The sequence below is a fragment of the Hyperoodon ampullatus genome, assembly GCF_949752795.1.
Source record: "Hyperoodon ampullatus genome assembly, chromosome: X".
Taxonomy (NCBI): domain Eukaryota; kingdom Metazoa; phylum Chordata; class Mammalia; order Artiodactyla; family Ziphiidae; genus Hyperoodon; species Hyperoodon ampullatus.
The window spans coordinates 100,743,483-100,766,343 of record NC_136913.1 but is presented as its reverse complement, the minus strand read 5'-3'; the positions used below and the strand labels follow the sequence as shown (position 1 = coordinate 100,766,343).

Here is a 22,861-nt window from a genome sequence, read left to right as displayed (position 1 = left end):
AAAAGAGTACTTTTAAAAAAGGATTTAGAGAAAGAATGTCTCTATGTGTATAACTGAGTCACTTTGTACAGCAGATTGGCACAACATTGTATGTCAACTCTACTTCAATAAAAACACATTTTAAAAAGGATTTAGAGTATAAAAACTACACTCTCCAACTGCAGGGCCATTCGATTTGATTTTATACACCCTACATGGCATTTTTTTTCTTGCCCTAAAACAAAGAGTTAGAATGCCTTCATGTTACCTTTTTCTAGTTTAGCACAAATCCTTTGACTGTGGTGACCTACTTAAAGAGCTGGCTTGGAATCTGGTGCTGACTCCTTCATTCCCCTGCACTAGGGCAGAATATTACCATTCTTAACTAGTACTGCACACGACAACAATCATAATACCATATATCTGTATCTTTCAAAGTATGTCCACATCTATTATCTAACTTGGTTATTCTGAAGGACAACACTCTAAGTAAGTATAGTTCTGTGTCAAGTTGCTCCCCTTCGATGACAAGAGCTCTACAGAAAAAGAAATCTGGCAAGGAATTCTCCAGATGCTTCAGAATTTCCCTCACTGTAAAAAGGGAAGCAAACATGGCCTAAACATACATTTTCCTTTTGCTGATATGTGTATTAATAAAATATGTATTAATGTGTATTAATAAAAATAAAGCATGATATTAATTTTTGTTCAAGCAGGCATCATAAAAATTTTAAATTAATTTAGTTTCTCTTTTATTGTAATGAATACATTTTGGTACAGAGCAACAGGGTTCAATCTATGCCCTACCACTTACTGTGATCCTTGGCAAGTTACTTAATCTCTTTGAATTTCAATTTCTTATCTATAAAACGTCAATAGTGACAGCACCTATATTTCAGGGATGTCAGGATGAAATGAGATAATACACGTAAAATGCTTAGCTCTGTACATGCCTTTCACATAGTTAAATGTTCAATATTGGCAATTATTATCTCAAGTCTCCTGGTCCCCTCCCCAAAATGCTTATATAAGATGATCAAAATTACTCAGGTAAAAGGAAATAGGGCTATCTTTTATTAGGGGTATCTAAGAGGTTGTTCAGGTTCATGAATGAACCAGAATGCTGCAAAGAGATGACATGAGTGGAAACACAAAGATGGGATTTTGAAAGTAAGATATCAGGATATATTTATACCAGCCAACAAGAATTTACCTTGAGCATTAGGTTTTCCACTTTCATAATTCACTTCTGCTGTCTTTTGTGCTTTGCACTGAATCTTTCGGAGATTTTTCTCCACGTAATGAATCTGCTTCTGAATTTCCATGACTAATAGAGATAGAGAGAAACTTCATGTATCTAAACATGGCCTAAACTAGTGGACCAAGATCCAAATCAACTAAAGCTCCACTACACATCTGAGCAATAATTTCTCAAACATAACTTTGCAACTAACACGTGTTTAGAGTCAGTCTTTAGTACTGCCACCCACTCTGTCCCACCCCTTTGTTTTTCCCTAACTTACCTGTTGAGCTGGTTCCCTCCTTTGCCTCATACTGGCCAGATTCAATGAACTTGTCCTGTAGCTCCGTTTCCACATGCACATCATAATAATCTTCCTCCTCTTCCTTGTCTTTATCTGCATCATCATAGTCATCCTCTCCCTCTTCATCTTCCTCCTTATCATGCTCAACTTCATCACTGTTACTGCTAGAGTCATTGACCACCTCCCGAAACACACCATATTCTATGGGTTTTAAGCAAAAGGAAGGTGAAACCATCTGAAGCTTTTCAAATGACTCCCACTCCAGCTGCAATTATACTCCCCCTCAAGTTTACTGGGCAACCAATGAATTTTAAAAATAATTTTTCTCACAGGAAGATTATTCCCTTTATGAAACAAGGACAGGAAAGGCAAAACACTGTAACATTCATTCATGTATTCAATGATCAAAATATTCAGAGAATCCAAGGGCCCACAGGAATTTAGAATAGCAGGGATGGATGGGATATTAGAACCCCAATCTAAAACCCCTAAACTTGTGGGACCAATACGAGGAGAGAAGGGCAAAGGCACCCCTTTTCTGTGATTGGCCTGTGAGTTTACGGAGAATGGTCCTACACACAGTCAACACCTGCCCTCTCTGAAGCTCCTGCTTTGCCTTTATTAATGCACCTGGTGAGGTATGACGCTGTTTACAGCTACTCATTTCTGAGACCATCTCAAAGCCTGGAATGAAGCCTTGACTTTCCATTTCCTCGGTTTCACCTTCGGCAATGACCTCATATCCTGAAAGGAGAGGCAGTCAAGGAAAAAGCAGAAAGAAAGCAGAAGGCAAACTTGAAAGGGAAGAGGCTCTCTGGCTGCAAGTGCTATTTAATTTAGTCCAACTTCAGGCCATTTGTATCTGGATTCCTAGTATAGAAAAGTGCCTTATACTGAATTACACAAGTAAATAATTTCTACTACATGAATGTACTGTTCCTAGCTAGAAAGTAACATTTCCAAAAATCATAAGTTCTGTACATTAACATCAGCACACAATATCAGAAATGAGAGCTTGTCACCAAGTGCATTTGGGGTGGAAGAGACTACACAGAAAATATTTAGTGTAAAAGGATACGGACACTGATAGCTTCAGCATCTGAGCGCAGCAGTCTTTTCACTTCCTCTTCCACATCAGGAGGTTCAACGTGCTGAACCAAAGTTGGAGAAGAAGGAATACCAGTAGCCTCACTTAACCCCCTGAGTCTTGGAGAAATGTCCTCTTCCTACATACAAATGAATTCAAATAATTAGGCCTCTTTAAGATACATCCAATCAAATTTCTACTTTAAACAATGCCATTTATGAAGGAAACTTTGATCGGGGTCTATATTTTTGTATAGTAAGCTTATTTTTTTTCCCAGTCCAATTACTTGAGACATTTAATCTTTTCAATCTGCAACTCTATATTAAAGACTTCCTCAGAAGCATGACCCTTAAGCCTCAGTTGTTAATTATTTGCACTGACCCACACTGGCAAAGAACTATAAATTTTGTTGTTACTTGGAAGTAATTTGGTTTAAAGATCCAAAATCCCAGATTTCACTTCTACACATCTTTATTATTAGAGAGTTTCCTATAAAAACTGGGTCTTAGCCACATATTCTCCCTTAAATCCAGTTTTAGACAATAATCTCCACAGCAACCAATTCATCGTGCCACAAATAGAGATTAGAATTTGAGGGGGAATAAGTAATTGCAAACAACTGCTGGTAAGAGTGAACCCTGGCTTCCAAGAAATGGTTTTTAAAAATAAATATCACAGAAAAGAAGCAGATTAAAATACACAGGGTCACTGATCAAATTGTATCTTTTGCTCTCGGAGTTGTCAGACATCAAACAATGAATTCATTTTTCAGTGAATCAAATTCAGTGTATGTGTACGGGAGTGGGGGTTACAGGTGAGAAGGCAGGCTTGAAAGTAATCTTTATGATTTTTTTGATTTGTTTGAAATTAAAGAGCTGTGAAATAAAATACAGCATAGGTTAACAATAAAGTTATATTACGATTTGTCTACCTCAGGAGAGCGGACTTCTTCGATTTGTTTGATACCAGTGAACTATGAAATAAAACACAATGAACAATGAAGTTATAATTTTTCTACTTTACTAAAGCTTAAAGAGTTCTAGAACCATTCTTAATGTAGTTTTATATTTAGTAGGCACTCAATGAATGCTGTTGACTGACAGTATAAACCCAAAGCAACCATGCTCATAGATTAAACATAGTAAAGCTACTGATCTATAGGTTTAATGCAATTCCTATCAAAATTCCAACAAGGTTTTCTATAGACATAGACAAACTTACTCTAAAATGTATATGGAAAGTTACAGACTCTAGAATGGCTACAACAATCTTGAATAAAAAATAAAGTGAGATCAGTCTTCCTGATTTCAAGGCTTATTACAAAGCTACACTGTGGAATCAGTGATCAACACAGATTAATGGAACCCAGAAAAAAAAAACTCACACAAATATGCCCAACTTATTTTTTACAAAGGTGCAGAAGCAATATAATGGACAAAGGGTAGCCTTTTTAACAAATGGTGCTGGAACAATTGGACATGCAAAGAGGAAAAAAAAGAACAACCTTGAACTAACTCTCAAACCTTTTACAAAAATTAACTCAAAAATGGATTGCAGACTTAAATTAAATGTAAAACTTTAAAAAGATAGTTAGGAGAAATCTTCAGAATCTGGGCTAGGCAAACAGTTCTTATACTTGACATGAAAAACAAGATCCTTAAAAGGAGAAATCAATAAATCGGACTTCATCAAACAAAAAAACTTTTGCTCTTTGAAAGACCCCGTGAAGAACATAAAAAGACAAGTTACAGACTGGGAGAAAATATTTGCAAACCACATATCTGAAAACTAGTATTTGGAATATAAAAAAGAACTCTCAAAACTCAACAATAAAAGCAATCCATTTAGAAAATGGGCAAAAGGCATGAACAGACACTTCACTGAACTGGACATATAGAGGGCAAACAAGCACATGAGAAGATGCTCAACATCTTTAGCCATCAGGGAAATGCAAATTAATACCACAATGAGATCACTACACATCTATCAGAATGGCTAAAATAAAAAATAGTGACAACACCTAATGCTGGTGAAAATGTAGAGAAATTGGATCACACGTACATTTCTGGGGCAAATGTAAAATGGTACAGCCACCTGGAAAACACTATGGGTAGTTTCTTATAAAACTAAACATGCAACATACCCAGTAATTGCACTCCTGGGCATTTATGCCAAATAGATGAATACTTATGTTCACACAAAAACCTGCTGGCAGCTTTATTTGTAATAGTCAAAAAATGGAAACAGACAAGATGTCCTTCTATGAGTGAACAATTAAGCAAACTGTGGTACATTCATAACACAGCATACCACTCAGCAATAAAAAGGAAGAACTATTGATACATGCAACAATCCACATGGACCTTAAGGGAATTAATCTGAGTGAAAAAAACAAAGCCAGTCTCAACTGTTATACTTTGTATGATTCCATTTATACGACATTCTCGAAATGACAAAATTATAGAGATGGAGAACATATTAGTGATTAGCAGGGGTTAGAGCCTGCTGATTTGGGGTGAGGAGGAGATGGGTGTGGCTTTAAAAGGGCAAGATGAGGGATCCTGGTGGTGACAATACTGTTCAGTATCTTGACTGCGTGGGTGGATACACCAACATACACATGGGATAAAATTGCATAGAACTAAACACATGCACACACATACACAGGAGAAAGTAAAACTGGAACAATTTGAATAAGATTAGTGAATAGTAATAATGTCAATTTCCTATTTGTGATATTGTACTATAGTTTTGCAAATGTTACAATGGGAAGAACTGGGTAAAGGGTACACAGTATCTCTTTTCTATTGCTTATAGCTGCATGTGAATCTACAATTATTTCAAAATAAAAAATTTAATTAAAAAAGCCAAGGCATAGTACCCCTGTAGTTTGCCCAGGGTTCTACAAGTCTTAGGTAAGGTTAGAAATACAACCACAATTCCCAATTCTCAGGTTCTGGATGGGTTCACTTTAAAACAAGATTTTGCAGTTGGAAACTTTTAAAAGCGTTAGCAGAAGTTTCAAGTTCATGACACATCTAGATCCCTAAGTGACTACCCTATAACTTCAAGGGTCAAGTCTGTTTTTGTTCGTTACATATTTCCAATTGTTAGCACACAGTGCCTGGCATGTTGCTCATACTCAGAAAATGTTTATTGGACATATAAATGACTGAACAAATGAATACCCAACTGACTGTCTCCCTTCCCCTCCATTCATAATCCTCTTCCAATCCAACCAGCAGACAGAAATAGCATGCCACTAACCTTTTTTGTTGTTTTGCAGGCTCTTCTCTTTCTGACATTCGTAAGTGGTGGAGTTACTAAAATAAATTCAACATGGTGAAATGTATATATGACTGATGGTAGTCACATATCTATCTGAATTTGATAAGGTCATGCTCTAAGCCACTGGCTCATGACACGACTCGTTCCTTTAAGAGCATCTGGATGTCTACTGAACCAAACACCTAAGTGTGGTAACAGATCCCTGGCTCACAAGTAATTAGGATCCAGCAGATAAATGTAGTTAGCCAGAATGAGCAAGGGACTGATGACTTACTGCCATGCTTCCAGAAATATTTTTTCTGTCCCTCCTTTTCACTTTTCCTGCTTGCTTTAAGATCAGTAGAGGTAACCGGTTCTTCAGGATCAGAGTGGACACCACCATCAGCAGTGCACACAAGCATCTGCATTTAACAAAGACAAAGAAGTTGACTGTGGCCACAAATCTTGGGTTAGTAATGGATGGTGATCATTCTTACCACCAGAAATCCTGGAGCACAAAAGTAAGGAGAATGCTACCTGGCATTTCCAGAAAACCAAGTATTACATACACTCATATGCATTCTCTATCTCGGCAGCACAGCATATGGACTCTGAGGTTGTTGTTGTTGTTTTTAGCTCCAGTGCTTACCACTGCGGAAGGCATGTGTTGAAAACAAGATATATCTTAGCACTTTGATTTATAAAGGAAACAAAATATCAACAGTAGAGATGATGAATAAGAACCAATGTAAACCTCCAGAGTTAACAGCACACTGCTTTAACAGGAATTTCAAACGAAGATCCCAGATGCTCATATTTTTCAAAGAATGAAAGGCACTATAAATGGCAAACAGGAGGCTCTAAAAGCTATTTGGATAAAATATAGTAGTGAAAAGTGATGGATCAAACACCAAACCAGAACATGACATTGTATTCCCTGTGCAATTGAGCTGGAAATTAGAAATGACAAGCAGGTGAAAAGAGAATTGAAAGAAAGAAAAGGAGGGAGAAAGGAAATCCTTGAAGGATGTGTGGGCAAGTAGATTAAGAAAACTTGTCCATACCTGGGAAATATCTGCCGTTTTATAAAAAGTTCTTTTATCCAGAGTTTTCAGGCTTTCAATAACACAAGGCAAATCAACCAGCTTAGCAGATAGTGAGACATCTTCAATCCCAACAACTGCATGACATCCATCAGCTGAACAGAAGTAGAAAAGATTAAATCTGACATCTTCCCAATGTACTCTCAAGACTCCTGGGGTTTGAATAATGAAGACTTATGGGGGACAGACGAGTCTTTCATTGAAACTTACTATTTCTCACAATGCCAGAATTGTGTACGCAATTAGTAACTTCCCACAGCAAAGAAGGCAGGGTATATGGAGCTCTTTTTTTCTAGTTTATGTCATTCCATCAAAAGTAGCTAAGTTTCTTGGTCATGGTTGTGAACTAAAGTGAATGAAGTGGTAACTGTTTCATTCTCATCTTGAAAGGCCAACTCCATTCATTTAAACCCATTCGTTTGGACACCATTAGGAGCATTCGATCATGTCACTGTACATGGGTGTTTTCAAAGGGTTGGGTAAGGGGAGGGTTGATTCTAGAATAGTACTAATAAGTCTTAAGTTATAATCTCTAGTTAGTTTCACAAAGATAAAATTCTACACAATATCCAGAGAGAGAGAGAGAGAGAGAGAGAGAGAGAGAGTCAGCCATATACTGACAACTCTGAATCCTGCCCAGATGTCTCAAACATGAATGTCTCTTGATTCGAAAGGATTCAAGTGTAATCTTCTAATATTAAGTGAAAAAAATAAAGATGCAGAACTATGTTTGACATGATCCTTTTTGTGTAAATTATCTTTAAAAATATAGAGAGGGCTTCCCTGGTGGCGCAGTGGTTGAGAGTCCGCCTGCCGATGCAGGGGACACGGGTTCGTGCCCCGGTCTGGGAAGATCCCACATGCCGCGGAGCGGCTGGGCCCGTGAGCCATGGCCACTGAGCCTGTGCTCCGGAGCCTGTGCTCCGCAAGGGGAGAGGCCACAACAGTGAGAGGCCCGCCTACCGCAAAAAAAAAAAAAAAAAATAAAAAAAAAAAAAAAAAATAAAATAAAAATATAGAGAGATTATTTATACGTTGGTATTATGCATAAAAGTTTTGTCTATAAGGAAACACAAGGAGAAAAGGCCAATATTAGTTATCCTTGGCATTGAGGCTGAGGCACTGTGAAGGAGAGTTTCACTTCTCCTTTTGAACCTTTCTGTTTTATTTGAATTTTCTAGCCATGGATTTGTATTCCTTTTTTTTAAAGTGTCAATAAGGGCTACCAGAGTGCTGGGATTATGGGCCATTTGAAATTTTATTCTTCATGTACTTCTCTGTATTTAAAAATCTAATAAATATTATTTAAAAGAGATAAAGATATGTCACTTTTGTAAACAAAGAACAGTACATCCACCTGTCATTTCCCCGGACAGTCAGAAATCACAAAAGTTTCATATAGGAGACAATCAGCAGTATGCAAATCCCACAGTTGACCTCCAAGTTCTTCCTTATACACACCATGATAATTACCTCAAGTTGTATAAGTTCTACTTCCTTTCCTCTTAAAAGGAAGAGATGGAAGTGACTGAAGCCTCTCTTTGAGTCCATCAAGACAGAAACCACATTCTATTCTTTGTCACATCCTTGGTATCTAGTATTGTGCCTGACACACAGCAATCCCTTAATAAATTACTGTTCAATGTATGGTGAATGGATATTAACTACTTACACGAAAAGTCAATTTTCAGTTTATCCATCATGGCAGCACTTCCAGAACGTATTATCTTCCTGACAGTAGAAGCATGTTCCTAAAAAGGAGGTAGACTGAAATATCAGAAGGATGAATTGTCTACTTAGCAGGTAATAGAACAGATATGTCAGAGACAGTCCTCCCTTAAATAGAACCTTAAACTTCCCAAACGTTAGAAACAATGCCATGTACCATGAGATACTGTGCACTGGGTAAGTCAAGTTAGGATGAGGTTGACTCTAATCTCATTGTTGTCTTTTAGTAGCTACAGATAATGCCTTCTCCTAGCTGTACATTCCTGTTTCTCACTGTTACCCTTCAAGTTGTAGTTGCTAAGGGAAGGCTTAGCTGCAGTTTACTGGCTATATTAATTAACCCTAATTGGGGAAATACCTTTCTGAAGCCCATCCTTAATATACCTTTCTTAGACTAAATAATACTTAAATACAGGTATCAATAGGGGAAGAGTCCCTAACACAATGCTGAAATGAGCTTCAACAGCCTTGCATGATGATGAATTTGAGGAGACAGTGCTAACCCCTCCATTGCCCCTTTTGAGGTGACAGAAAGGAACTCTCTTTTAGAAGAGTCTTATCTTGGCTGTCCAGTGAGCAAGGCTGTTGGCATCTGTGATAAGTGACTGAATCCATCATCGTCCCACCTGTTTGCCAGGAAATCAACCCACACAGTAGGTGGCATGTGCAGGACAAAAGAAATGCTGCTTAAAAGAGTACACGCTAGGATAGGACTGCTAAATAGAACACAACTCCTGGGAAACAAATGTTCTTGGTTTTTATAGCCTACCTTAAATAAACAGAAATGCTACAGAATCCAAGCAGGGCTGATACTTATGCACTGAAGATATTTGGCCTGAGATACAAGGGTTTCTTACCAGAGGCAGATGCAATATAAACTGGTTCTCAAGTTCGTAAGGAGGTTCATCCTGGCTTCTACTCATCTCTTGTTTTGAGTTCATGAAAACAAAAACAAAACCAACAGAAAGTTACCAAAAACTCCTCTTGCCCCCTCTACTGACCACTTCTGGTAGTACTGGTTAAATTATACAATATCTTGCTGATAACCCTCACTGGAATGATGTGTGTACAGCTTCAAAACACTTTATTTGACATAACTTGATTATTTATAAAGTCACCTTATGTCCCCTCCCATATGTACAGATTTTCCAACGTTAATACTAATTACATGATAACAAATGAAGTAAGAGCTGTTACACATGATTTAGTCTTCTTGATATTCTTAGACTCTCCGGTAAAGGATTAACTCATCAATACAGTGGTGACTACCAAAGCAAGTAAGCTACATACCTCTGCAGAGAAGACTGCCAACCAAAGGCCAAAATCAACCCAAAAAACCACTGGCCGAAATGCTCTATGATGATTTGAATGAAACACAGCTTAATTTTCAGTATTTCACCTTAATGATCAATAAAATGGTAGGAATTAAACAGTCCGTGTGAGAGCAGGCAGCTTTTTATGACTCTAAAGTCAACATCAACAGCTCCGAGTTACCTCGGGGAAAAGTTAGGAGTCCCAGTCTTATGGCTGGGCTATCTATATAAGTACATCTAACTTTATGGAATAGACTCATTTCTGAAGGGATGATAATGGAAAAACGTAAAATCTAATTTGATTTATTCATCACTAACATTTACTCCATGTGCCAGGCTCTACATTGAGTGCATAAGGTCTATTATTTCATTTAATCCTCACAACCACCACTTATTTGAAATACCCCTAAAAGCCATTTGAAGGAATCCTAAGATGAATCCATATATATACATATATATATATATTTATATATATATATATATATATATATATATACACACACACACACACATACATATACACACACACATATATATAATGCACATTCTGTAAAGTGAATAATCTCCAAGTTGATCTTCATTTTTTCACCTTATTTTCCATCTATTAGGGATATATCTGTAGTGGCTTGCATTTTGAGTTTTAGGGCCCACACTACTTCTGAGCAAATTTTTTCTCAAAAATGGAAAAAAGCGGGCTTCCCTGGTGGTGCAGTGGTTAAGAATCCACCTGCCAATGCAGAGGATGCAGGTTTGAGCCCTGGTCCAGGAAGATCCCACATGCCATGGAGCAACTAAGCCCATGTGCCACAACAAGTGAGCCTGCACTCTAGAGCCCGTGAGCCACAACTACTGAGGCCCGCGCACCTGGAACCTGTGCTCCTCAACAGGAGAGGCCACCGTAATGAGAGGACTTCGTGCCGCAGCGAGGAGTGGTCACCGCTCACCGTAACTAAAATGAAGGTCCGTGCACAGCAGCAAAGACCCAGCGTAGCCATACATAAATAAATAAATAAATGGAAAAAAGCAGTGTACGTATATGAAAAACTGACAAAGTTTTCTTACGTTCTAAGGACACTATGTTAGACACCAAGTTATAAAATCTTATAATTTAAGTTAGATGAAAAGCTCCAGATAATGTATAGCTCCTAATACTCTGTAAACCATTCATTGAGTTCTGAGTTTTGAATTCGAATCTCACTTAAAAGCACTGGAACCTTTTTTAAAAAACACATACAAGTGAATATAACAAAAATGAAGCAGACTCACAGATATACAGAACAAACTAGTGGTTACCAGTGGGGAGAGGGAAGGGGGAGCGGAAGTGTAGGGGTAGAGGATTAAGAGGTACAAACCATTAGGTATAAAATAAGCTACAAGGATATATTGTACAACACGAGGAATATAGCCAATATTTTATATTAACAATAAACAGAGCATAACCTTTAAAATTGTGAATCACTATATTGTACACCTGTAACTTATATAACATTGTACCTCAACTATACTTCAATATAAAAAACTGTAAAAAGTGGGGGGAGGACAAAGAATATTTAGCACTACCAGTTAAAATAGAGAAAAGGAAAAACAAACAAACAAAACCTCATACAAGTGAGTCTGAGACCCCTTTACAGATAAATCATTCACCAGTTATGATTTCAGTCCTTTAGGCTGACTTCAGAAACTACCAGAAAGGCATAGAAAGCACAAGAGAGATCAGGAGTGAAAAATCAGACACCCAGGATGGGAGGGTGGGGCGGGGCGGGGGGGAGGAGAGAGAGATAGAAAAAGAGAAAAGGAGAAAAAGAGATTGATTATTTGTGATAGCCATCTCTCTCCTTTTCCTGCTTCATACAGTTATACACACACACACACACACACACACACAAATACAAAAACTAAATGTAAAGGTAAGGGGTAAAGTTAATTAAAATAAAATAAATTGAATAAAAAATCTCGGGACTGGGTACACTGCCTAACATAAGAGTAACAAACATTTAAGTTTGGGAGCAGAAATACAGATTTGAAGAACTAGCTGCTAAGCAAGATTTTATCAGATCAGTAGTAACTTTTAGATTCCTCAGCAGAATTAAGACTAAGGCATTTTGTTCATTTCAGTGCCTTTCTGGCAACTCCTCTCTTATGAAAGAAAGAATGTAAGAACTGGAACCATTTCAGAGAAGGTAGACACCCCTGGTAGAAATGAGTTTTAATGATTTTTTTAGATTTGCTATCTGCATTTATACAATGAACTGGTTGCATCATATTTCTTTTAAGAAAAGCCATCCACATTTTTCCAGCAAGCACTCTTTGATACCGAATTAAATTAACAGGACCGCTCTCCACCACTCACCGCCCCCACCCAGCCAGCTCCATCTCACTTCATCAGAATTAGAATTGGAATCAGAATTATAACTAAATGGAGGGCGCCTGACCGCAAGCTCCCAGCAGCACAAGTCAGCACAAAACTAAATTGGTAGTTTCTCAAGTTCCTAGCCGCTGGCTGCAGTTTGGAGGCAATGACCACTCCATCCTTATCCCAGGGGCACTAAGCTCCCAAGGGAAGACCGCAGCCCTAGGATTTGATTGCATTTCCCTAGAAAACCTCCCACCAGGCCGAGGGGCCCTAAAGCCTTCGCGCCACCCCAGGTGGGCTGGGAAGGGAGGAGCAGCGCGCAGCCCTCGGCGCCAACGAGGCGCCAAGAGCCCTCCGACCGCCGGACTCACACGCTCCTCAGCCGACTGGCGCCGGGACGGCCTCTCTGCACAGGGTGGTTCCAGAGGGAGCGAGTGGGCTCCGGGCGGCCGGCGGACTGTTTGGCGACGGGTAGGAGCCTTGCGCGCCACCACTCCCCACACTTCCGCCACCGCGGACAGGCGGATGGCCTCGAGGCGGCGGCCAGCTCGCCGCGTGCGCGGGCGGTACACTCGAAGGCTGCTGATTGCGGCCGCTCAAGTACCTCGCGGAGCAACGCTTCAGAACAAATACCCTTTACACAGGCACGACCCTTGGGTCGGCCACGGGAGTTTTACCAGCACATAGTGATAACTGTCAAAGGGGTGGCAGAATCGGTTGCTCTGCAAATCCGTTAGGTTGGACCGATTTGTTCCTTGGTGACGAGACCTCGCCTGGTGACAACTACACCGCCCACGCAAAGCCATTAAATAACTAGAATCCGCGCCCAAACTACTCTAATTAGCTGATCCCTTCGAAACAAAGTCACTAGTTTACATCTTTTGGACAGAGATACAGCGTACTCCCCTCATTTCTCTTAAATGGGCATCGCGGTTCAAATAAACTTCTAGCAGTTCGCTTCTCCCATAGATCCTTAACTTACGGGAAAACTCTTAAAACCACTTACCTGTCCCTTCTCGTAAGTTTTCCAGAGGGGTTCTGGCGGCAGCCTGGTTGCCGATGGCGGCATCAGTTTGGGCGCCAAGATGGCCGGCAGTTTGGGCGCCACGACCGCCGGCAGTTTCAGCTCCATGGTCACCGGCAGTTTGGGAATATCGGACGCTCGTTACTTCTGATGTTGAATCCGGTGTTAAATCATTTTTTGAGGAACGGCGGCGCCGTCCCTCAGGGCACTCCATGGTCTCTCGTTGAGACCACAAAATGGCCTCCTATTGAGTCATGTGACCTAAAAGTTTCCGGAACTTTCCTAAAATGAAACCGTTCCTAACATGGTGTCCTTAAAGACACAGGGGTAATATTAGAGACATTAAGTGGTGTCTCTTAGAGATTATAGACGTGAAGTCTCGTTGCCTTCACTTATCTAAACTTCATGGTAAGGAATAAATATTTTTAGAAGACTAATTGTTGTACAGTCTTTTCTTCTGGATACGTGATATTTTCTTTTTCCCTTCAGTGAAGCTAAATTGCCAGAGCTTAGGACGGAGACAAAACCGTTTTTTGTCCCTTTGAGAATTCATCCACTGATCTTTACTTTAGCATAATGTGGTGAGGTACATTGAAGATTATAATACAAAATGGACCAATGAAACTCGTTTTTCATGTACTGTAGAAAATTCTTGATGGCCTTAATATCAAAAATAATTATTTAATAATAACTCAAAGGAAAATTTCTATTCTCAGTAACTGAAATACCCGAGTAATTGTGTCTTTTGAATCATTGGACAATGTGAATTATGTAATTAACTTTCCTTTGGATGGCTGCTAGGAAGCTCAGCATCAGTTTGGCAACCCACCTCTAACAACTGTGAACCTCACTGGCATATGTTGATCTCTTATTTTGAATCATCACATTGTCTCCCAATCCCTAATTATTTTTATCTGGTGTGGTAAATAACACTGAAAACTGCTTCAAAACTTTTTGTGAAGAGAATCAGTTATAAATATTAGATAAATAAAAATACTGCTCTGACAGAAGTGTCACAGGGAGTATGACTATGGGTGAAGGAGGGGAGGATAGTAAGTAACTGCTCACTTATAAATTCAATCATCCAACAAATGTTCATTGATAATGTAATATGCCAGACTTGATTTGAAATATTTATTAAATGCTTAAAACATGGTAAGACTTTCATGAAAGGAGGCAAAAATTAAGGCACAAACATACACATATGTAACTTTTTCCTTTACTGCCAGATTTCCAGCCCCTTCTTGAGGAAGAATGGAATGAAAAGTGAAAAAAAAGGAAAAGGCACGAATTATGGTTTCTCTTGGTAGGGGAGAGCAGAACCAAGAAGTAGCTCTGATGTACAGGTAAAAACCTGTCATATACATACTGTCATACTGTCAGAATATTTTTCTGGGTTTTGTCCTGTCATGTTGCTGTCTTTCTGACATCTTCTTCTGAACCCCCATCCCCTCCAAAGCCTTCCTCCCTCTCCCTTAACTATGGCTTCAGTCAATTTCATCATTATAGGAAATATGCAGTTGCATGTATTCCTTCAACAGAAGTTTGAGTTATGTGCCAGGAACTGTTCTAAGGTTAATAATCATTAAGCACTTATTAGGTGCTAAGCTCTTTTTATTTCTTTTAACATCTTTATTGGAGTATAATTGCTTTACAATGGTATGTTAGTTTCTGCTTTATAACAAAGTGAATCAGTTATACATATACATATGTTCCCATATCTCTTCCCTCTTGCATCTCCCTCCCTCCCACCCTCCCTATCCCACCCCTCTAGGTGGTCACAAAGCACCGAGCTGATCTCCCTGTGCTATGCGGCTGCTTCCCACTAGCTATCTATTTTACGTTGTGTATATATGTGTGTATATATGTCCATGCCACTCTCTCACTTTGTCACAAAAGCTAGTCTTAACATAGGAGTTACATTCAATATGCTTGCTGTATTTTGAAACTACTGAGTTAAAGAAATTTCAGAAGTTTAAATTTGGATTGTTACTGAGTTATTGAATTTTCTTTACATGCACTTGTAGAAATGCTGTACACTCTCCTTTTAGGACATTAATTCAGAGGATTTATCTTCTACCTGTCAAAATGTTGGTTTATATATGTCCATGCCACTCTCTCACTTGGTCCCAGTTTACGTAAAATAGCTAGCTAGTGGGAAGCAGCCACATAGCACAGGGAGATCAGCTCTGTGCTTTGTGACCACCTAGAGGGGTGGGATAGGGAGGGTGGGAGGGAGGGAGATGCAAGAGGGAGGAAATATGGGGATATATGTATATGTATAACTGATTCACTGTTATGAAGCAGAAACTAACACACCATTGTAAAGCAATTATACTCCAATAAAGATGTTAAAAAAAAGAAACAAGTTTTACACACACACACAAAGACCTGAGTAAAGGGATGATAATAATAGTAACTAGCATATCTTGAACACTGTATGCCAGACATGTCACCTTGCATAATTGGTTTGAGTAATCTCTGAATTTTAGCTTCCACTTGTTTGGATTTTTTTAAGGAAAAAAATGAGTAGAAGAATAATAGTTGCCCTAACTATCTCCCAGTGTTGCTGTGAGGACTCAAATAAGATATGAAAATGCTTTCTGAACTTAAATGTATAAGTTCAGATGTATAAATGGAGGATATGCTTACTGCCTCCCCCTCTTCCTCTCAACTGTTCTCCATCTTGGTAGATCTTGGTAGATCTCATCTACTCTCTTTCCCATCTTTTTATCCCTCTATTCCTGTCTATTGCTTATCACCCACCCATGTCTCCCCAAGCTAAGGGCGAATCAGTAAGAGCCTGAAGGCAATTTCTGTACCAGTTGTTCCTCTTTCCTCTACACTTCTCTATAACCCCTGCCGCCCCCCCCCCCACACACTTTTCCTCTCTACTTCCCATCATCAAAGACCAAGCTCCTGGCTTCTGGTGGGTTCTGGCGGGGATGAAGAGTGTGGAGAAGTTGAAAGAATGCAGGCTCTGGAATCAGACAAACCTGAGTTCAAATCATCACTTTACCAGTGACTTAACTGTGTGACCTTGGACAGATTACTTAACCTCTCTGGGTAATAGCAGTGCCTACCTCACGATGTTGCTCTGAGAATTAGTGGAAGAAAAAATGTAGGTAAAAGGCTTGGCCCAGGTGGTAGGGACGCAATGACTAGTTAGCACTGTTGTCTGAGGGAAATGAGCTCGATGGATGCACACAGCCTGGGCTGGCCTCTGGCTTCCTACCACTTGGACCTCAGCTCATGGCTCATTTGCAGGGGAAGGCAAGCAGAGGTGATTATGCGGTACCCATTTTCCTCCTTCTATATGTCAAACTTCTAGCCTATGTTGTCCTCATCCTTTGGGACCCCTGGGCTGCTTGTATTTGTATGCAGCCTCACACACGTGCGTGCCCAAACTCAGCCACCTGATGCACCCTTTCCACCTACTGCATCCGCTTCTGCTCAGAAGGCAGCCTCCAAGAAGCCTCTGAGGATGAGCAGCTTGGCATGACTTGAGGTCCTCTAGGACAAGAGGGCAACCAGACAGCTGTCACCGCTAATGGCCTTGCTCAGTTCGCTACCCTTCCCAGCGTGATGCTGAACACTCAACTGAATTAACTGACGTCTGCCAAGTGTTTTGGTACCGTACTCCCTCTGGAGGTGCCTTGGGAGCCTTTGTGGGTGGGTCAGAGAGAGGTCTCCGGGCCTCCTACCACTTCGACCAGAGCAGCACCTCTTTCATCTGTTTATATATTAAGGTTCCACATATGTATTTGTTGGGGAAAAATGTTTTGCAACTTAACAAGAGGTTTGAAAATCACTGGTCTTACCATTGTGTGCAGCGCCCGCCTAGAGGCCTTCTCAGATCACAGTGGAAAGCTTCAGCTCCCTCTCCAAGAGATTATTGACTGGCTCAGCCAAAAGGATGAGGAATCGTCAGCTCAGCTGTCCCTACAAGGGGATGTGGCCCTGGTGCAACAGGAGAAAGAGATGCACGCGGTAGATTAGAGTTACAGAGGCCATGGTGTGTAGCCTTTCCATCGGGAAGGGATCTCTTCTGCAACACCCTGAATGATGGATGCCCAGTCTCTGCTTAGATGCTTAAAGTCACAGGAAGCTGTGTACAGTCCTACTGGTCTGCGGATAGTACTCCAGAGAATAAGTCAAATCTTTCCCCTCTATTCTTCCCATCAAATATTGACCTCCCTTAAAATTCTGCCCTGATTTGTAATGGGGACATGGGAAAATGAACATAATATAATACTGAGTGAAAAAACACAGGATACAAAACTATATACAGGTGGATCTCAACTGTATAAAAATCGATATAGATATGTATGTATGTATACACATGTATACAAACAGAAGAAGAAACTGTATCAAAATCTTCACAATGGTTAAATCCAAGTGATGAAATCAGAGTTCTTTTTAATTTTCTTCTTCATACTTTTCTGAGATTTCTAAGATTTCTGTGACATATATTACCTCTATAATCAGAAAATAGCAACATGCTTCTTAAAATGAACCCAGAATACACCAGAAGGAATGATAATTATGTGATGTGACAGAGGTGTTAGCTAATGGCAATCACATTACAAAAATGTTTGAAATCAGTATATTGTGCACCTTAAACTTATGCAATGTTATATATCATTTATATCTCAATTTAAAAGATGACTACAGAACGGAATACCATACAACAAGAAAATAAACTATAAATGTGTGCCACAGCGTGGATGCATCTTAAAGACAATATGCTGAGTGACAAAAGAGCCCAATACAAACAAGAGCACACACCGTATGATTCCATTTATATAAAGTTCAAAAATGGGCAAAATTAATCAGTGGTGTTACAAGTCAGGATAGTGGTTACCTTGGGGGAGGGGGGAATGAGAGAGTGACCAGAAGGGGTCATGAGGGAGCCTTCCAGGATGCTGGTGGAGTTCTGTTTCTTTATCTCAGTACTGGTTACAGAGATTGAATCACTTTATGGAAATTCATTGAGCTGTACACTTTTTTTTTAATCTGTGCTCTTAAATACTATGCTATTATGTTACCATTTATTTTTATTTTTTTTATTTTTATTTTATTTTTTTTAAAGGTGTAATACTCTTTTTTTAATTTATTTATTTATTTTTGGCTGTGTTGGGTCTTCGTTTCTGTGCGAGGTCTTTCTCCAGTTGTGGCGAGCGGGGACCACTCTTCATCGCGGTGCGCAGGCCTCTCACTGTCGCGGCCTCTCCCGTTGCGGAGCATAGGCTCCAGGTGCGCAGGCTCAGGAGTTGTGGCTCACGGGCTTAGTTGCTCCGCGGCATGTGGGATCCTCCCAGACCAGGGCTCGAACCCGTGTCCCCTGCAATGGCAGGCAGATTCTCAACCACTGCACCACCAGGGAAGCCCTGAGCTGTACACGTTTGATTTGTATACTCTTATTAGTGTATATTTCAACAAAAAAACTAATTAAAATTTTAATATAAATCTTGCCCATCCTGGCTTTGATTTCTCTAAGCCCCTCACAGAGGACTTTCTGAGCCTTCCAGAGAACCAAGATTCCCAGCACCAAATCCCCACATTTCACTCTACCTTGTGGCATAGCCAGACCCATTTCAGAGTAAATAGACCTTCCAGTGTCAGAGTTATTCTTCTGCCGAAGGAGAAGACTGCTCCTCTTTAGTCTGAGCAGCCCAAAGATACAGGATAACGCCAAAGGATCAAGCTGCACTGAGGAGAAGAAAGATTGTCGATTGCAGGATGGATTTCAAAGCAATTGAAAGACTTTCCTTCCCCACTGACCACGTTGCTAACTTCACAGGCCTTTATGGAAGATGTCAAGTCTCGGGGCCCCTATATCTACTCTGTGTTGGAGTCAGCTCAGGCCTTCCTGTCCCAGCACCCATTTGTTGAATTAGAGGAGCCTCGCTCTGAGAGCAAAGGTGGGTGATCTTCCCCTCTTTCATCTTCTTCTTGAGCTGTGAACCATTAAACACCTTCCTGCCCTCCCCAAATTCATTTTCTCAACTGTCACCTAGGAGGATAATTTTCTCCTGGGAGTCCAAAGTTGGGAAGAAGCCAGATTCACACTATAAGAAAAAGCAAAGAGAACAGAGCCCGGAGCAGGGGAGATGAGCGTGTGGCCTAAAGCTGTATGTAGCTCTCTGGAGCATCATGTGTGGCCATTTAATAAGGCATGAAAAAGAAAAAAAAGACTCAAATGCATTAAAGTAACTCAGTAAGTAAAAGTAGTAGTATGTCCTTTAAAAGCATACTGCTTTATTACAACATAGAGAGGCATGTGGCGCTGCTATAATCAACCAGAAAATAGAAAACCTTTCAAAAAAATCTAAAAGGTTTGGTGATTGCATTTGAAAAGAAAACTGATCGTGGCTCTTTAATTCTGACCCTGGTGGCCCCCTTTCATCAATAGAGCGGGTCACTGTAGGTCTAGGTTTAAATAAGGCAGCAGGGTGGGATCCGTGGTGCTCAGGTCTGAGTGGTGGCCCAGCACACCCTCTTCTCCAGAAAGAGGCTTCAACCCTCTGAGATTGGTTATGTATAGCCTGAAAGGACCCTTTGTTAATGCAGCCCTTTGTCAATGCTGTTGACCCTCTCAGTTTACCTCGAGCCCCTCCAACTGAGTACTAACTAGTACTCAATTTACTGTCCAATGGGCCTCAGATAGAACAAGCTCAAGAGAGCAGGACAATTCCAATTAGTCTGGAGTTTGGGGGCTCTGAATCTACTTCTGAGGGGAGGTCTGAGGGAGGAAGAGGAAACTTACAATTTAGGAGCCTAGGTAGAAAGGCTGGGCAAATTATACTAACCTCTCCTTTGTTGGATCTTCATAAAATACCTCCCTTTTTTGGAAGGAAGTAGGCAGCAGACACTAATGCAAAATCGCATTCCAAGGTCATGTGAATAGGACTCAATGACTTGCCTCACTACACGTCTTAAATATTTTACTCACTCTTTACCTTGCCCATTTTTTAAGAATATGAGGAAATCCTCATGATATAATAAGTGGAAAACACCAGTATGGTCTCTTGACTGTGGTGGTGAGTCCATGAACCTACACATGTGATAAAATTGCATAGAACAAAACACAGAGAGAGAGAGAGAGAGAGAGAGAAATGAGTACAAGTAAAATTGGGGAACTCTGAAAAAAATTGGTGGATTATGTCAATGTCAATATCTTGGTTGTGATATTATATTATAGTTTTGCAAGATGTTACTATTTGGGGAAACTTGCTAAAGGGTACATGAGATTTCTGTATTATTTCTTTCTTTCGTTTTTTTTAAGAATTTAGGCAGGAGCTGGAAGTGATGTGAGACCACAGGAAAGCTTTATTTATTTATTTATTTATTTACATTTATTTTTGGCTGTGATGGGTCTTTGTTGCTGCGTACAGGCTTTCTCTAGCTGCAGCGAGAGGGGGCTACTCTTCGTTGTGGTGCGCAGGCTCTAGGCACGTGGGCTTCAGTAGTTGTGTCCCGCGGGCTCTAGAGTGCAGGCTCAGTAGTTGTGGTGCACCAGCTTAGTTGCTCCACAGCATGTGGGATCTTCCTGCACCAGGGATCAAACCCATGTCCCCTGCATTGGCAGGCGGATTCTTAACCACTGTGCCACCAAGGAAGTCCCTCTGTATTATTTCTTATAATTGCATGTGAATCTACAACGAGCTCAAAATAAAAATTTTAATTTTTTAAAAAGCTGAATCTTCAAAAGGAGCTCAACTATGAAAAAAAATGTATTTGTGTGTGTATGAATATATATACACAGGTACATGCACACACACATGCATTTTACAAAGGGCTATCTGTCTCTGTCTTTCCATGGCTATCCTTGCCTGGCTGGCCTGACCTGACTTCGTGCCTGCCCTTGCAGATACCTCTCCCAGACAGCAGATCCAGAATTTTAGCCGCTTTGTGTGGAAGCAGGCAACAGTGACCAGTGAACTATGGGAGAAGCTGACAGCCCTCTGTGTGGACCAGCACCGCCACATTGAGCGCACTCTGGAGCAGCTGTTGGAGATCCAAGGAGCAATGGAGGAATTAAGCACAACTCTGACTCAGGCCGAGGGAGTCCGAGCCACTTGGGAGCCCACTGGGGATCTCTTCATTGATTCACTTCCTGAGCACATCCAGGCTCTTAAGGTATGCAGGCCCCCTCCCGTGGCTACAGTCCACCCCAGGACCAGACGTTCCTCCCAGACCCTGACAGTGTTCCTGTTGCTGAGGCTCCATTGTTGCCCTGGACTTCAATAGAGTCTGTCCCAGTTTCTGTGCTAGATTTGGGGGCTGGTTTAGCTGAAGTCTCCTCTGTCCTTCTACTGGCTTCTCTTTCCCTGGTGTCTTCTGAGAGTAGAAAAGGAAGAGGATAAGGACAATGCCCCCCCACCATGCACACACCTTAGTCTGGTTGCCCTAATAGGCAAGCACTGAGGTTGTGCTATTAAAACAAAATGACTAATGGTTCCTCTTTCCTATTTTCTACCTACTGTGGCACTTGGGTTTTGGTTCTATAGCTATTCAAAGAAGAATTCTTCCCCATGAAAGATGGAGTGAAGTTGGTGAATGATCTGGCCCATCAACTTGCCATTTCTTTTTTTTTTTTTTTTTTTTTTTTTTTAGCATCCATCACCACAGCAGTTACAACTTCTTTATTTCTTGTGATGAGAACTTTTAGGATGACTCTCTTAGCAGGGTTCAAGTACACAGTACAGTTTTATTAACTATAGTCACCATGCTGTACTACGTCCCATAACTTATTTATTTTATAAGTAAAAGTTTGGCACCCTTTGCCTATTTTGCCCACCCCTTACCCCCCGCCTCTAGCAACCACTACTCTGTTCTCTGTATCTATGAGCTCATTGTTTTTGTTTTTAGATTTCACATATAAATGAGATCATATGGTACTTATATTTCTCTGTCTGACCTCTTTCATTTAGTGTACTGCCCTCAAAGTCAGCCCATTTTATTGCAAATGGCAATATTTCATTCTTTCTTATGGCTGAACGTATTTCATTGTACATAGGTATATACATATATATCACATCTTCTTTATCCATTCGTCCATCAGGGACACTTAGGTTGCCTCCATATCTTTGTTATTGTAAACAGGGCTGCAGTGAACATGAGTGTAGAGATATCTTTTTTTAAACATTTATTTATTTATTTACTTACTTACTTATTTGTTTGTTTATTTATTTATTTATTTTGGCTGTGTTGGGTCTTCGTTGCTGCACACAGGCTTTCTCTAGTTGCATCAGAGGGGACTACTCTTTGTTGCAGTGCATGGGCTTCTCATTGCGGTGGCTTCTCTTGTTGTGGAGCACAGGCTGTAGGCAGGCGGGCTTCGGTAGATGTGGCACGCAAGCTCAGTAATTGTGGCTCATGGGTGTAGAGCGCAGGCTCAGCAGTTGTGGTGCACAGGCTTAGTTGCTCTGCGGCATGTGGGATCTTCCCAGACCAGGGT

At 40.4% G+C, this 22,861-nt stretch overlaps 1 protein-coding gene across 1 annotated transcript; it reads right to left on the bottom strand.

Annotated features, from left to right (window-relative positions):
- Positions 1–364: 364 nt before the first annotated feature.
- On the bottom strand, positions 365–9,631 carry LOC307069779 (transcription initiation factor TFIID subunit 7-like; the record flags this gene model as incomplete). The annotated part of the gene is made up of 10 exons (XM_079728101.1): positions 365–570; positions 1,193–1,306; positions 1,503–1,724; positions 2,085–2,267; positions 2,602–2,749; positions 5,878–5,933; positions 6,173–6,299; positions 6,942–7,075; positions 8,653–8,731; positions 9,566–9,631. 10 exons carry the CDS (start codon positions 9,629–9,631, stop codon positions 365–367), a joined length of 1,335 nt encoding a protein of 444 aa, XP_079584227.1.
- Positions 9,632–22,861: the final 13,230 nt, after the last annotated feature.